This window comes from Mus musculus, chromosome 13 (genome assembly GCF_000001635.26).
Source record: "Mus musculus strain C57BL/6J chromosome 13, GRCm38.p6 C57BL/6J".
NCBI classification, from domain to species: domain Eukaryota; kingdom Metazoa; phylum Chordata; class Mammalia; order Rodentia; family Muridae; genus Mus; species Mus musculus.
In genome coordinates this window covers 93,070,699-93,088,062 of record NC_000079.6, presented here as the reverse complement: position 1 = coordinate 93,088,062, position 17,364 = coordinate 93,070,699, and the positions used below count along the sequence as shown (strand labels likewise).

Below are 17,364 nucleotides of genomic sequence, written 5' to 3'. Positions count from 1 at the left end.
GAAATTTTATTTACGTTTATCCTGTTAAAGTTTGGAGGAAGGGGAATCTCAACAGATTCCACACAAATGTGTTTCTAAAAGCCATGGATGTGTTAACTCCACTGAAATGAGCCCTATGCTATAATTACATTTGCTTTGAAGACTGACAGCTACTGGTCACTGTCTGCAGAAACAAGCCTCAGTTTTCCATACACCATGATGATGATGATGATGATAGCTAAGTTTTTTCTAGATGTTGACAATTTAAAGAGTCCAAAAGTCATACTCTGATCTCTTCAGATCATATAATTTTTTCAAACTTTTAAAAACAGATCAAAAGTAAGATGATGTCATCTTAAAAAAAAACACTGTAAAGGTTTTGTTTGTTGTTTGTTTGATATTCTCTAAAGATAGTGGGAAGGAGAAAAGTGAAAACCAGTTGACTAAAGCCAGGAAGGCTTGATTTTCTTTTTTCACTGAGTTATCCAAGATTAAGAGTTGGAGGCAACTTTCAAAAAAAGAAAAACTGGGGGCTGGAGAGATGGCTCAGCAGTTATGAGCACTGGCTGCTCTTGCAGAGAAACTAGGTTCAGTTTCTAGTGCCCACATGGCAGCATACAGGCATCCATAACTCTGATTCCAAGAAAATAATGCCCTCTTCTAAGACCTGTGGTGCACATGTGTACATGTAGGCAAAACACTCATATACATAAATAAGTAAATCTTAAAAAATTAAGAAAGTAAAATTATATCACAAACAGCTGTAACTAGAGAAATCGATAGCACCTTCCGGGTGGACTTTTGTGCTTCTTCCCGGACTGTCGGCCGCCATCCCCAACATGGTGACGACTGCCCCTTATTCATTTAATTTCATCCTTGACTCTCTACTTGCCTGCTTTTGCAGTGTTTGTCAACCTCCTGCTCTAGGTCAGGACGGATGCCAGTCCTTGGGGGTGAGAGGGGAAGAAAATGAGAATGAGAATGTGAACTTAGAGGTTCCTCAGATCGGTATTGGCTTTCGGGAGCTGAGAGACTAAGCCTTTGGGGGTTAATGGTTGGGTAGAAGTGGGCGGGACAGGAAAGATGTCTCTACAAGCTGAGGTGTGGCTGAGCCTTAATGAGGTAGAGATCTTGTAATAGCCAACGGCAATGAGGACATTCTAGAAGTGGAAGATATAGGAAAAAACACATGTATGAGAAGAAACTACAGAAAGATGCAGCTGTGTCACAGAAGCCTAAGGGCTGGGGGCGGGGCTGGGGACTGAGACCTGCAGGAAACTAGAAGCTTCTTGATGAGACTTCATGTCGTAATGTCATCACCATTCTGTGGACAGTTGCAGCTCTGTTGTTCAGCTTTGTTTTTGTTTTGTAGTAATAAAATAATCAAATAAATCCCGGTAATGGGTTCCTGCTACCGCCCCAATGTTTCCATTCCCTAATGAAAGACACACACATAGCCTTTACGTTTTGATATACCTAAAACAGCTCAGTGGCTGAGCCACTTTCTAACCTCCATGTGGCTAATCCACCTTCCTCTGATAATCCCGAGTTATCACTTCCTATGTTTTGTATCCTTCCTTGGCTGCCCTGGACCCAGTTCAGGCCTGTTAGGATGCACTCTTCCTGGCTCCTACATCTTCTCACATGTGGCATCTCTCATCTCCTTTTCCTTGCATGGTGGATCTCCTCCTCCTCCTCTTCCTCCTCCTCCTCCTTTTCCTCCTCCTCCTCCTCCTCCCTCCCTCCCTCCCTCCCCCCTCCCTCCCTCCCTCCCTCCCTCCCTCCCTCCGTCTCTCCCTCCCTCCCTCCCTGGGTCCCTAGCCTCTGTCTGCCCTGCCTGGCCATTGACTGCCAGCAACGTTATTTTCCAATCAGAATCAACTGGGGATAGGATCCCTTAGTGCCTTACACTTGTGGGGGGACACAGACTCTTGTGCAAACAATTTGGGGGACCCAAATTAACATAAGAATACAAGTAGCATTAGGAGAAACCCATCAGGCCAGAATACCTGTACGCTTAGAACTATGGATGAATTGAGGACTATCCTCATCCACCCTCCAACTTTTCTAGATTGTTGTTGGGAAATCCTACTACTTAAGGCCTACCATGTCCGGATAGCTGAGCTTGGTGCAAAGTGGAGGACTCCCTTTTACCAGTAGGGCTTCCCTTTCCCTTACCTTGTACGGGGACCTGCCCTCCATGCCCTCGACCTGAGGAAGGTCACATAGCTCTTGGAAAACCTACAAGTTCAACTTCCTCTGACCCAATAAGAACCCACCCAGAAAGCATCTGGGATTCCTGGAATGTCCTTTAATACAAATGAGGCATTCACAGTACATTAAATTCCAGCCAGTGATTTTACATTACCCTTGTTGACCCCAAATAAAGTATGTGCAAAAGCTGTTTCATTGAAGATGATCTAAGAGGGCTGTTTCACTGAGTATTGTCTAAAAGAGCTATAACGCTAATATTCCCAGAGAAGGCCCCCACTCCCCTCCACAGTACTCGTTCTAGACTCCGATTCATCCTTCCAGTCTGGTATGCAGTGGTGTCTGGATACCCTGAAGGAGGCAGATCCCTGTTCTCAGTAGCCACCCAGCCTAACCTACTTGATGAGTTCCAGGAAAGTGAGAGACCCTGTCAAAAGCAAAACAGGTGGATAGTGCCTGAAGATAATACTAGAGGTCTTCCTCTGGTCTTCCCGTGACTGTAGGCATACCTATGCATGGGCATTTGTGTTTAATAAGCTCTGGATTTGAATTATTACTGTTCATAAGGACATGAGTGTTATAGACTCTGCAGTTGAACCCTAGAGCATTGCTTATCAGTTTGAGGAATTTTAGAATCACCTGTAAATACAAAGGGACCTACTGCCTCCTACCACCATGACTTCATGGTAGACTACACACATGTCTCTACTACCCCGTTTCTGGGATTACAAGCTTGCACATCCATTCACTTGGCTTTACACTGGTCTGGGAACCAAACTCCTGCCCTTATGCTTGCAAAGAAGGCGATTAACCAACCGAGCTACTTCTCCAGCCCCATAAAACTCGACTGTTTATCATACATAATCTTTCAAATCCATTTAGGTGAAGCAGCAAAAAAAATTATTCAAAATTTGATTTGTTAGTGAAAAATAGAACAGTGAATCTCTAAAAATTATATTAAAGAAGCTGGAACTCGGGTTGGAGAGATGGCTCAGCGGTTAAGAGCACTGACGGCTCTTCCAAAGGTCCTGAGTTCAAATCGCAGCAACCACATGATGGCTCACAACCATCCATAATAAGATCTGATGCCCTCTTCTGGTGACAGCTACAGTGTACTTATATATAATAATAAATAAATCTTTGGGAAAAAAAAAAGAAAGAAACTGGAACCCACTAATTGATTGTTTTTCTCTAATTCTATACAGTAAAGATATTTTAATTATTCTCTTCAGGTTCAATTAGGAGAATTTCTTGAGAACCTACAAGAAAAATCCTTGAGGATTGAAGCTTTTGTTAGTGAGATTGAATCCTTTTTTAATACCATTGAGGTAAGTTAACATACTTGCTTCTACTCTATCCTGGTTTATACACTGTATCAACAGGAAACTAGTTGGAACTGAATTGGTGTGTGTATTGTAGTGTGCATGTGGTGTGTAGTATGTGTGTAGTATGCAGTATGCATGTATAGGGGGTATATAGGGTAAATGCATGTGTTTTTGTGTGAGTATGTGTGTGTTTGTGTGTGTGGTATAGAGTGCCTGTTGTGGGATATAATAAGTAGTGTGTTTGTATGTGTGTGGGGTTTACATTGTTGGTTATCCTAATAAAAAGTGAAGGTTCTTATAGTCTTCCCTCACTGTGAGACATGAGACCACTTTCTGTCTAAGGATAAAGAATTTTCTCCTAAAGGCAATCACTTCTTGGGACTCTGGCACACTAAGACTGATGCCCTCTGAAGGTTAACTCTCACAACCAGCTACTAAGAGGTGTTAGTTGCTGTCTCTATTTCATGAGGGAGAGACTTCCACTCTGTTTTCCTGACCCACACTGGCTCGGCCTCCAGAAATGTTCTATAGCAACTGACTTGGGACCAATGGATGCCTCAGGACACTCCTGCCTCCCCACCATAAAGAGAGTAGGTAGGAATGTTGAGTCCTTATCCGGAGGTGACCCAGAAACCTGCAGCTGTCAATCAGGAGTGCTAAAGGGCTCCAGGCCACAGGAGAAAACTACCATCCAATCCCTTTGCTCCTGTTGTCTATCAGGGAACACCTGCTTTACTGCCCCCTTCTTCAATCGTTCTAGTGAGAATAGCCAGCCATGAGGTGTGTCCAAACGGACAGTAAAGTTCCTTCCACTGTGGCAAAGCTGCTCCTCCCAGGAGAATATTGGTACAGAGAGGTGAAGATCATACCATCCCTTTCTAGAGCCCAAGTGCCAGCATTTTTCCTGGATACAACTTTCTTCTCTTTTTTAAAATTTTGATATTTCTTGTACCTTCTTGATGATACTCTTACAGTGAATTCCATTGCAAAGCTAATGACAGCAAAAGAGATATATAGGCTGAAAGTTTAGACCATGTATTTAATGTTTGATTCTTGTACTATGATGTCTGAAGGCAGTTCTTCCAAAGTGGGAAAAAAAGGATGAAGGGCAAGTGAAGGCATCACTTTTTGGCTTATTAAAAAGTGCTTTTCCACCCTTTTAGGAAAAGTGTAGCAAAAATGAGAAACGACTGGAAATGCAGAACGAGGAAATGATGAAGAGGGTTTTGGCGCAGTATGATGAGAAAGCACAGAGCTTCGAGGAAGTGAAGAAGAAGAAGATGGAGTTCCTGCATGACCAGATGGTCCACTTCCTGCAGAGCATGGACACGGCTAAGGACACCCTAGAGACTATTGTGAGAGAGGCGGAGGAGCTTGACGAGACAGTTTTCCTGGCTGTAAGTATCAGCAAACAGGCCCATACCTGCTGCAAGGCTGGCATAAGTCTGCTTTAAAAACTATTCCTAAATTTGTTTATAAAGTATGTCCAAAGGCACAATCCTGTAACCGTAGCACTTGGGAAGCCGATACAGCAGTGATCACAGGTACAAGGCCGGTCTGCTCTGTGTCACGAGCCTGTCTCAAAAAGCAAACAAAGCAAGCAGCATCTTCAAGGCAAACCCAGAAAGATCTGTCTCTCAGAATTCACACAACTCTGGAATTTCAAAATCTTTGGGCATCCATGATGTCTATACTATAAAAAAAAGGACTCACAAATACTAATAGATCCCTGAGAGATCCATGAAAGGAGGCTGTCTGATTATCATGCTTCAGAAGGTCGATCACCTAAAATCAAAGAGCCACCTCACAACCTCACTTATGCCAGGCCTCCAGGCCTGTCCTCCAAGGGCCAGCCCTGCCTCCTGTTGGTTACCTAGCATCCTCATGCTGGTCCCTGGGTCAGCCCTGCCTCCTATTGGTTATCTAGCATCCCCATGCTGGTCCCTGGGTCAGCCCTGCCTCCTATTGGTTATCTAGCATCCCCATGCTGGTCCCTGGGCCAGCCCTGCCTCCTGTTGGTTACCTAGCATCCCCATGCTGGTCCCTGGGCCAGCCCTGCCTCCTGTTGGTTACCTAGCATCCTCATGCTGGTCCCTGGGCCAGCCCTGCCTCCTGTTGGTTACTTAGCATCCCCATGCTCGTCCCTGGGCCTGTTCTGTGAACTCTCATCTGAGGTGAACTTTCACATGAACCATTCTATCTGACCTTACCAAGTGGCTGATGTAACATTTTGGTTCTCTTTTTGATGTATCAGGGAGATAAAATTGTGGCACTTTCCTCAAATAGGTCAGAGATATTGCTGGAAGCGGTGTCCCTGTGACAAGTTTCCTTAATTTTAACTTGTAGAGAGCGAGACTCTCTTGGATGCACCTTAGTTTGCGCCTCATAAACCCCTAGAATTCTCCAAAAGTCTCTCTGTAGACTCATGATTGACCATGAGCAATACAGATGTTTACCAGAGGTCAGACCCAAGTCTAATTGTCAAATGGGAAATCTACAGATGGAGATCTTTCAAAGTTCCCTATCATCCTAGACCTCCCAGAGAAGCTGAGAGATAGCGTGAGGCAAAAGTAGGCATTAAAGGGCTCATGATTGGCCTCTGTAGACACCTCTGGCCAGGGCAGATTTATATCAAGTGAATATGGACGTCCTTAAAGGAGAATTTAAAATTATTAGGTAGCTTTATGTTTAATTAAAGCAAAGCTTTAATATTTTTAAATTGAGACCCTCCTATGAAGTATAACATTAATAAGGAACGTTTTCTTTCACAATGACTTTTGATGAGAATATTTCTTTCTCTCCAGAAGAACAAATTAGGGGAGGGTAAAACATTTGTTTCTGCATTTGGTAGTGATATTTATTCATTCTAGAGAAACTGGAGAATATAGGATGCAGAGAGAAGATATCTCTAAAGATGACTGCTGATTTCATTAGATAGAGACCCCACACTGAACAAATCCAAGTCATTTTTTTTTTCTTGCAGAAAAGAATTCTAAAACATTTGTTGCTAAAGTAAAGCAGGATATAACAGCCTACTGCCAGCCTTGCCCATCAGGGAGAGCAAGGCAAGCAGCAAATGAAAGGCCCTCCCTTCTCCATCCTGGGCTCTCACCCTCTCTGAGTACCAATTTCCCTGCTAGAACCTAAGTCCCAAAGACAAATGGCCTCAGGGATGCCTAGGAGTAAAGGTTGAATGTGTTTGATCTCAATACTCCTAGTTGCTTTTACTTTCTGTTGTTAATTAGTCTCTCTCTCTCTCTCTCTCTCTCTCTCTCTCTCTCTCTCTCCCTCCTTCCCTCCCTTTCTCCCCCCCCCCCATCTCTCTCCTCTCCCAACCCAAGTCCTTTGAGGAAATCAATGAAAGGTACATGCAGCATGGTGCATTGCAGCAGACTGAGGAGAGAGCATGGTGGGATGAGCTGGGCTGCTGGGGCTTCACTCTTACACACAGCACTCTTAAAAGTCAAATAACAGCTCAGAAGGAAACTGCATGCGCTTTGGTTAAATAACAGTTATCATAGAGTAGAGTTCTAAGCCTGTACTTTCTGTCTAACCACAACCATCTTTCCTGCTACTGAGTACACAAAGATTATAAATGATTTGACTTATTGGTTAAATATGAGTATTTAAAGCAATCGTTCATTGCTGTCACAGACAGTTTTCAGACCTGTGTCACCTTCATGGCATGCTTATCATTTTCTCCACAGAAGGTACCTCTGCCCTCATCTCCTTCTGCTCAGCTAATCTAATGGATTATCTATAGATACTGACCTAGTGGATACCCTGTTAATTGCATCTTGTGTTGACGATGCTCTTAACACTTGGTCTAAGAGATTCTTCATTCTTGTGAGAGTCAAAACCTCAACAAGGTTAGAAAGTGTTATCTATAAAAACACCAGACATCAGATTTCTGTTTGTCTCCTATATCATCTACTGACGACACCCAGATACTGTTCTTACCCCCTTTCCTTTAACTCCATAGCAAGAACGTGAGATTGTTTCTGCTAGTTAAGCCCAAGCTTAAGTGGAAGATTAAGTGTCCATTTCTAAATCGTTTAAATAGTCCCTTGGGTTTACTTCTACTGATGTTCAATGGCAGATAGTAAACTGTAAATATTAAATCAGAAATGTTTATCTGGGATGTATGTATGAAAAAAAGGAGTTTGAATAGGAATCCTGATCATTTTCAAATATCTCAAGCTGCAGAAATGAGTCTTACTTGCTTATAAGATAGTGCCAATATACTTTATAAAATCTATTTATATATTAATGTTAACACTAACTGACCAGAGTTTTGTAGCAGTGGCTGTGCTCTGAACGGTTACTTGAGGAGCATTAAAACCCACTGATGCTAAGCCAGCACCCAGGAGGCAAAGGCAAGCCGAGTTCAAGGTCATCCCAGTCTATAAAGCAAGTTCCAGGACAGCCAGGGCTACACAGAAAAACCCTGCTTCGAGAAACAAAACCAAAAGACAACAGAACAAAACCCATCGCTGATGGTGACGTCTGACTGCTCTTATGTCCTGACATTGGGGCTTCACTGTTTTGAAGTGTGGTCTGGTTACAGACCTTCCTGGATGATTTTGACAGGCGGGCAGAGCTGGGAACCTCTTGTTGAGAGCAGTCTGTCTCAGGCCCAAGGTTTGCAAAACTGACTGACTACCTGCTAACGTGTATGCCCAGACCCTGGAGCCTCATCCCACCACTCAGGGAAGATGCAGCTCTGCACCAGTTCTTGTGGATGAGTTTGAGAAACTCAAACCCAAGCAGTGATCTATATACGTCCTAACTTAGAGGTCAGTAATAGAATTCTTGATTTTTAAGTTAAACATATGTGAGGATTCATAGTGCCGTTCCACATATACTGAACACTATAGGTACATATTTAATTATTTTTATCCCATCCCATATGTGTATGATATTGATTAGAAAGAAATTTGGTAGATGAAAATTTATAAATGCTTTTACTGTAAAACTGCTGAAGGATGGTTTCATTTTTCTAAATACTTGATTACTACTAATATGAACTGACAGCCATTGCATACTGAACACCATTTCTTTTGTTTTATGCTTTAACTTGATAATTTACATGTCATTTTAATTAATTTCTTTTTCACTCCCAATTGACAATGAATTAATCTTTACTATTGCTGCATATCATTTCAAGGGGTAGCCAATATTTTCTTTTTATTATACTTTTTATTATTTAAGACAGTTTCTAAATTTAAATATACTTTGATCATATTCTTTCCCTCCTCCGAGTTCTTCCAGATCCTCTTCTCATCCTTACCCACTCAGCTCTAAGTTCTTTCTCAACAACAAAACAAAATAGACAGAAACCCAAGTAAGCCACAATACCCCAGATAGAAAACAAAATAAAACACCCCAACAGAAAAAACCAAAAAAATGTAAAACACCAAACTGTAACCAAATAAAAGCACACAAAAACAGTGGAGCCCGTTATGTGTTGGCAGCTACTCCTGAACGTGGGGCAGCCCTGGAGTGGTTGGTGTCACCCATTCTCACTCCATTGGAGAAAACAGTCTTTTCCTCTCCCAGCACGTATAAATGACAGTTCAGTTCTTAACTTTTACCCTAGTGGCTAGTTTTTCATTCATTCATTCATTCATTCATTCATACATTCATTCATTCAAAATATAACGAAATAAAATATAATAAGATAAAACAAAAAAATATCACATCAAACGAACAAAACAAACCAACAGAAAGAAAATAGCCCAGGAGAAAACACAAAAATCAGAGACCCACTTGTTCAAACACTCAGGGATCCCATAAAAAACATTAAACTGGAAGCCATAATATATGCACTGAAGGACCTGGTGCAGACCTGTGCAGGCTGTATGGACGCTGCTTCAGGATCTATGAGATCATATGAGATTTGCTCATGTTAATTTAGAGAGCTATGCTTTCTTGGTATCCTTTTATCATTGCATTTCCCCCGACTTGCTTTTAGATCAGTATTATTCATTTTTACCTTAGGTTCCTAGGTTATTCTGTCTCTGCTTCTTGGTCACCTAAGCAGTGTTGGGTATGGGTTCCCTCTCATGGAGTGGCCTTAAGTGAAATCAGATATTGGTTGGTTGCTCACTCCCACAAGTTCTGTGCCACTATTGTCCTAGCATGTCTTGCAGGCTGGATACCATTGTAGATCAAAGGCTTTGTAGTTAGGTTGATGTTTATGTTTTTCTTTTAGTAGCTTTCAGAGTATACTCCTGTACCAAAGACACTAGAATATAGAGATGGAGACTCTATGTAGGCACCAGCTTGACATCTCCATGTTCAATAGGTTATATAGGTGTTGGGATAACTGACTTTTTTTTTTTTTATGTAGTGAAATAAAGGACAACAAATCTCTGGGATTTGATGAAGAAATTGGAACAAATAAATAAATCTCTATAAACACAAACAAACCACACACATACACACACGTACACACATGCTGAACCTAGCTTGGCCAGTATGACATGGTTTTCTGCCCCTGGAACAGAGCCTTCAGGGAGTGGATCTTCATGGGTATTGATGATTGCTATCAATGTACGCCTTGTTTGTATAAAAGTGAACATATTTTCATATTCCTTCTTCAAAGAATATCCTCTTTGCCAAGGTTAATAACTTCATGATAATCAGAGACAGTGAGTCTGGGAAGCAGGGGTGTGTCTATGTCTCAGCAAAATGGTAGAATGCTGTGACCTTTAGGACAGCCCTTAAGGCTGTGGGAAAGAACTCTGAAAACATGAGTTCAAAAATATATAATTTCTCAGGCAAAATATAAGGATGTAATATGAATTGTATAAGGAGCTTCAGAGATCTAAAGGGTCAGAGGCAGCTGCACTAGAGCCAGTGGCAGGATACAAAGACAGGCATATACAAAGGTAGGCAGATTCCTGAGTTCAAGGTCAGCCTGGGGCAGAGGGAGTTTAGGTCCAGACCCAGGCATGGTAGGATAATTTCAGGGCTAGGTCCCACCCAGTTATCTTATTGGCTGTGCTTGCTATAACTTTCTAAGAATCAAGGAGCTTGATCAATGGGGTCATGGGATGCTGATTCATGGGATTATCAAAAAGGAACCTGGGGTAAAGACTGAATCATTATGTAAATAAAAGACTGGGCTTTTGGTCTGCAAGAGAGGAGCTGTGTAGAGAGTTTTTAGAATTACAAAAACAAAACAAGACAAAACAAGACAAAACCAGAGAGATTTCCAGAGAAAGGAGGACATAGAACAATCTGGAAAGCTGTCTCGAGCAGAACATAGGCTGTCAGCTTGAAACCCACAACATGACTTCTAGTTGTTTGTTTCACTGCTCCCAGACACCCCTTCTCTCAGGAGCCCCTCTCTAAGCCAAGGCTGGTCCTTGGCACACCCACATACACACATACAAACACATACACACAGATACCACACACATACACACACACTTAAAAAAAAAAGATTTATTTATATAGTATACTGTAGCTATCTTCAGACACACTAGAAGAGGGCATCAGATTCCATTACAGGTGGTTGTGAGCCACCATGTGGTTGCTAGGAGTTGAACTCAGGACCTCTGGAAGAACAGTCAGTGCTCTTAACCACTGAGCCATCTCTCCAGCCCCATACACACACTTTTAAATCAAGACAACTTCTTCCTTTCTATAGGAAGTGCTAAATCTGTTATTTTCTCTTGTTTGCTTGTTTCCTGCTTCTTCTTTCTCACTTCACGTCATATCTCTGAAGACAGTGATTATATATTAAAATTTTCTCGGCTTAAATTAATGAATGCTGTCAAGCATATTCAGACTCAACATTTGCATATCTTGAACAACATATTTTTGCCTTATAAATGCTTTCCTGTTAAGAGGATGCATTCCCTTCTATGTTCTAGTCTTTTGTATTATAAACAGGAGAGTCTCAAACACAGTAGCACTGACTTATAAAAGGATATCAACTTGCTGTTAAAATTGAATCAGTCCATGTACAAGAGAAAACTCAACATTTTACTGTGGAATCTACAGGCAGCTTCTGTAAAGTTAGTGAAATATATCGAGAAGGTTTAGTGTGTATATTGGCTACATTTTGTTTTTTTATTTCTTTGTGTATGGGTACTTTGCCTGCATGTATGTATGCATATGTATTGCATGCATGCCTGGTGCCGGAGGAGACGAGAAGAGGTCACTGGATCCCTTGGAACTGGTGTTACAGGTGGTTGTAAGCTACCAATGGGTGCTGGGAATTGAACCTGGATCCTCTAAGAACAACAAATGCTCTTTATTGCTAAGGCAGCTCTCTTACCCTGATCACCACTCAAATAATAATTCCTAGCCTATTCTTTCCATATTTTGTATCTCAAAGCCCTAATATAGGGTTTTATTCTACCCCCTCTATGTCAGTGTGGGAGTCTGACAACCCATCCACTACCTATCTTGTCTGTAGGCTCTGATCTCTCCTCAGTTGCTTGCTAGCATTGTCTACCTTTCCCTTCCACAGATAATTATGTGACTCTCCTTAACTTCAAAGATAAAATAAAAATTTTCAGTGGGTGTGAGAGGCATCAGGTCACAGAATGCTTCCCCTTCTTTTCTTCCCGTTTCCTGTGCCATGGTGTGCTCTGCTCTCTAGTGAGCCATACTCCTTGGTACCTTTGGCCTATGCTTACGTCATTTTTCCATTTGTAATATCTTCACTCTCTCCATTGACTCAGATTTCTGATTATTTTTTAATACCCTGAGGTCCTCACTGAAGCATTTCCCCAGAAACTAAATGGTAGTGGATCTTATCATGTTTCACAATAGTAAGCATAGAGGAGACTCTTTAAATATTTCATGATCTTTCCCCCTTATTGTGACACAAGATTTACTATGCCTGAGATCCTGATTTCTATACAAATTAACCATTGCCCTCTTTCTAAATGAAGATATATTTATTAAATGCCTGCTGGGCATCAAGTAAGGCATTGCAATACAATGATGAACAAGACAGTTTTTCCCTGCATGCGAATTGTATTTTGGTGTAGTTGACAGATAAAGAACAAACTAGGCTATGATAAATATCAGGAAATAAACATACTTGGAAAGAGGCTGCAGCAAGGTTGGGGGGGGTGGGGGTGGGGGGAGGCCTTGCCTGACTAGTAGCCTAGACCTGACTAGTAGCCTCTCTCCCCTCGATGACATTTGAACACAGAACTGAGCTAAGTGAAGGGAAGAACTGTGCTGGTGTGGGGGCAGGGACTTGGGGGAAGTCCCAGCAGCCAGTGCAAAGGCCCCAAGGTAGGTCTGCCGCTGGAAAACCGTGAGTTGAGAGAAGGAAGCCAGTGCTGCTCCTCAATGTTGCCTTCCTCGGTAGAAGAACATTCCAGGCTCGAATGAGACACCCTTGGCTCACTCTGAGCCCCCTCCGGTTAAAGACAAATCATTTTGTCAATTCTCCTTCTCGTCTTTCCCTCTCAGAGCTGACCTGTTTCTGTCCCTTGTGTTTCCATGCATTTGTGTCTTGCCTGGACCCAAATGCTTAGTCTTAGTGTAAGCAGGCTCTCTGCTTAAGGACCTAGGTCTACTGGACCAGTTCCTCTGTGAGCTGAGGCCTGTCTTCTAGAAGTGGCTAGCCTTGCTTTCACAGCTAGACTTCCAGCCCCTGGAACAGAGCCTGGCACACAGTAGGTGAGCATTATTTTTTAGTATGGCTGGAAGATTAGCGTTGAGAGTTGAGACCAGCAGGAGCAGCCCTATAGCATGGAAACTTGCAGACTGGCTCAGGATATTAATGCCCTTCAGGAAATAAAATAACAACTGACATGAAGCAAAATTTTAGGACTGATTTATTAGATAGGAACCGAAAGTCTAGATAACTTGAAACTTTTCAAATTTGAGAGCCCAGGGACAAGACCCCTACTATCATCAGGTATCTAAGAAGAAATGGGCTCCAGATGTCTAATTTCCTATGCTTTTGGAAGCCCTAGGGGTTGGCAGGCCCTTGCCTCATACAAACCAGTTACCCTCACCAGCTGCAGGCTGAGCAGGAAGACTGTTTTGGTTCTGTGTTCATGCTTGCCCGACTGAGTAGCGTTCTGTTCCCTTGTCAGGCTGCTGTCTGCCATGGAGAGCACAGCTTCCTTAGAGAACATGCCTGCCGCGTTCTCACTTTTCGAACACTACGATGACAGCTCGGCGCGAAGTGACCAGATGTTGAAACAAGTGGCTGGTGAGCTTTTTAATATATCATTTACCTCGACGAAACTTGGCAGCTCGCTTGCCTGCTTTGTTACGTTTTTATAACTGAGGGAAGATGCGTGCAGGCTGAAAGGGTTTAAAGCGAGACTCTGAAATAAGGCAGGAGATGTAGCCCCTGCTCTGTGGTGTGGTGCATCCCCGTTGAAGCTCTGTGACTCTGCTGGGGCCGGAACAGAAGAGATGAAATCAATGGAACTGAAGGTCCCCTCTTCTTTGATTCTATTTTTTAAAACTGGAATTTTTTTCTCCCTATGTAAAAGAATTACTTCACAACAGCAGCCTGGCATACAGGTAAAAAAAGGAATAAAATACTTTCATATGCGGTGAAAGAATTTTACCTTAGAGGTAGTTTTGCCCTCTCCCATTCCTTCTTCCTCTTCTTTATTTACCCCCCACCCCCCAAACCAAACAGATTAGCCTAGAGCACTCAGAGCTTGGCAACATGGCCCGTAGCCAGGAACCTCCCACTCAGCTGTCAGAGCATCCTGCCAGCTTTTCAAATTATTTTTTAATGTTCTATTTTAGCAAACAAGGCAATGCAACATTTAAATGCTCAAAGCTGTCATTTCCCTGGTTCCTGAGTTCTGCTTACTGTACAGGGTGCTCACAAGTCCTTATCCAAAGGTACCCTTGTCAACCAGGTTTACCTCACAGATGGCAGGGGTGTTAAAACGCTCATTCCTGTTGAGAAAGTTCTAGGTTAGTAACCAGTCAAAAGCCACTGTGTCTTTAGAAGAAAGCTTACTCCCCCCCCCCCCCAAAAAAAACCCCACCTGCAAAACACTCATACCCAACGACCTTAATAACGTAGACAATTTAGTCATTTACCCTAATGAATGTTTTTCAGAACTGTCCTGCGCCGAAGGGTGTTTTCTCGTGTCTTTCAGAGCCATTAAACTAGAACATCAGCTGCAAACAAGATTTTGATGAACGGAGCAGCCGTCTGTCTTCAAGGCTTCTTTATACACAGCTGCCCGTTTTCAAGAATAGACTTCTGAGCGCCCTTTGCTCAGCGGGAGGGCTTTTTATGTGTGTTAGAGGCTGCAAAATTGCAGTCGCAGACTGTTTGCCATCGCCCAGGAAGTGTACGCAGTCTCAGAGGTGTGAAGCACCCCGGGGAGAGAGCCCTGAGATGTGAAGCACCTCAGGGGAGAGAGCCCTGAGAATGGATGCCTATGAATGTCTGCTCTGTTCTGCATATGTCTGCATGTGAATACGCAGCCCAGGGCCTGTATATTTTGTTCTGAGATCAATGCAACCGCACAGAGAGAAGGCCCTTGAGCATCTGGCTCCTGCTGACTTACACAGAGTGAGGAGAGAACACAGGCTTCCCTGTGAGAGACGACAGCGTTCACCTCTTACTCAGTTCCCACGGAGGCCCCGCCCTGGTGAAACCCACAGGGCCAGTCCTCTCCTCCTCACACCAGCCCCAGGAGGAAGGTTTACTTAGTTTGATTCTGGATCTTAGATTTGTTTGTAACTGTGATAAGGTGCATATATAATTTGCTATATATTAGGGGCCGGAGAGATGGCTCAGCAGCTAAGAGTGTGTGGTGCTCTTGCAGAGGACCTGAGTTCAGTTCTCAGTGCCTACAATGGTGGCTCACAACTGCCCATAGCTCCAGGTCAGGACTCTGATGCTCTCTTCTGGAATCCGTGGGTACCAGCACTTGTATAGACATAAGCCCACTTAGAAGCACACATGTATACCCCAAATTAAAAGAAAATAAATCTTAAAAAATAATTTATCCATTTTTATTAAAAAACAAAAGCACTCATTTTTATTTTACTTTATTTCATTTTACCCAGTTATCTATTTTGAGTCAGGGTCTCACTATAAAGCCTTGGCTGTCCTGCACTCAACCAAAGAGATCTGCCTGCCTCTACCTACCTAGGCTAGGATTAAAGGTGTATACACAACACTGGGTGTATTACTCAGTATATATCTGTAGCATGAAGTATGTCCATAGTTTTGACAACTATTACCACCATATATACCCAGAATTTCATCTTGCAACACTGACTCTCTCTGTCCATGAAAACACTAACCCCCTCGTCTTCCAGATCCCAGAAATTGCCCCTCCCCCTCCTTTTTCTCTGAGTTTGATGCTCTGAAGAAGCGGAACCAGATAGTGCCTTTCTGTAGCTGTTTTATTCCACTTAGCATATTTTCCTCCCATGTTCACTCATGTTTGTGACACATGTCACAAGTTTGGTGTTTAAGACTTACTATATGCCTACACCATGAGTAGTTTCATCCATCCATTCATCCATCCATCCATCCATCCATCCATGGATAGAACTTGGGTTGTTTTCACCTCTTGGCTATTGAGACTGAGGCTGCTTTCCTCCTGACCTGTGTTTGGTTTTGGAGAAAGCATCTCACTGTATAACCCAAGTTGGAGTCGGATTCATGGTCCTTCTGCTTCAGCCTCCTGGGTGCTGGAACTGTAGATGCATGCTTCTATGACTGTACGTTTTGTGGAGTTTTTGAAAGCGAGGTTGAGTGGAATATATATTTGGCCCCAGGTAATGGAATCTCAGCTGATTACTGTGTAGCTCCCTGAGTGTGAAAATGTTCTATGGGTGCATCCTGCCAGTCAGGGGGGCTCCACAGCTTCCTCTTCCTGCACCCGAGCTTCTGGCAAAGAAGCCCCAAGATTCCATTTGTATTTTTTGACATCACACTTATTTAAGTTTACCCCTGTAAAAGTTTAAGCAGAGTTGCTAACATATAAGATCTAGGTCCCAGCATTCTGCCAAATATGAATTATAAATGTAGCCATGATTATTAGATTATGTCTATGTGATGTTCTTATTCCCCTTTGGAGCATGTTTAAGAGTAACAGTATCTCCTGTTTGAAGAAAAGGATATTTTAACTTTAACTCTTTGGATGGGAAACAAAATCACTTCTAGCCTGCATGTTATGCTTAGTTCCCTGCAGCGGCTCTACCTTAAAGTTAGGTGGTAGGTGGGGGGTTGACAATCAGTTTTTAAGTTTGTGAAGTTGTGCTAGAGAGAAAGGATATAGAACGATGTTGCCATTTTTTGCAAGGTTAGCTCCAGTCCTGTGTATAATTTATACTGGGAAGATCATTCACATTATTCATGCTCCAGGAAGCTCTCCATGCTGCTTCAAAGACTAATAATAGTTGAAGTGCTTTGTTTGGCTGTTCTATAGACCTGGGCCACACAACAATCTGCTGGATCCTCTCTGTGGACGAACACCTTCAGAGCAGTAGCTCTCAATCTGTGGGTTGTGACCCCTTGGGGCTGTCAGATATCCTGCATATCAGACATTTACATTGCAGTTCATCACAGTAGCAACATTACAGTTATGAAATAGGAACGGAATAATTTCATGGTTGGGTGTCACCACAACAGGAACTGTATTAAAGGCTGTAGCATTGAGAACCACTCTTAGGTTCTCTGTTAGAAGATACAGCTGTCAGTCTTCAGGGAAAGGCGGAGGCAGGCAGGAGGCAGGCAGGTGTCTGCTCAGTGTGTCCTGTCTCTATGGCCTCTATGACCTGCCTGCCAGGTACTCAGACTCCAGTTCAGCCTTCACGATTAGGAGTTCTTTGCTCTCTTCTCTACTGTTTGTTCCTCCTGCCACGGCTGTCT

General features: G+C 42.8%; 1 protein-coding gene and 1 long non-coding RNA gene across 2 annotated transcripts in view; one reads left to right on the top strand and one right to left on the bottom strand.

The window, feature by feature from the left end:
* Positions 1-17,364, top strand: part of Cmya5 (cardiomyopathy associated 5) — a 104,012-nt gene that overhangs the window by 56,662 nt on the left and 29,986 nt on the right. Inside the window, exons 3-6 of the mRNA NM_023821.3 lie at positions 3,423-3,518; positions 4,679-4,912; positions 6,857-6,879; positions 13,592-13,710. Coding sequence (NP_076310.2) covers positions 3,423-3,518; positions 4,679-4,912; positions 6,857-6,879; positions 13,592-13,710 — 472 coding nt within the window. The remainder of the gene's footprint in view (positions 1-3,422; positions 3,519-4,678; positions 4,913-6,856; positions 6,880-13,591; positions 13,711-17,364) is intronic.
* On the bottom strand, positions 13,308-14,759 carry Gm4814 (predicted gene 4814). The gene is made up of 3 exons (NR_036451.1): positions 14,568-14,759; positions 14,387-14,420; positions 13,308-13,988 (listed from the first exon to the last, which is right to left on the bottom strand). It is a non-coding gene; the product is annotated as a predicted gene 4814 (long non-coding RNA).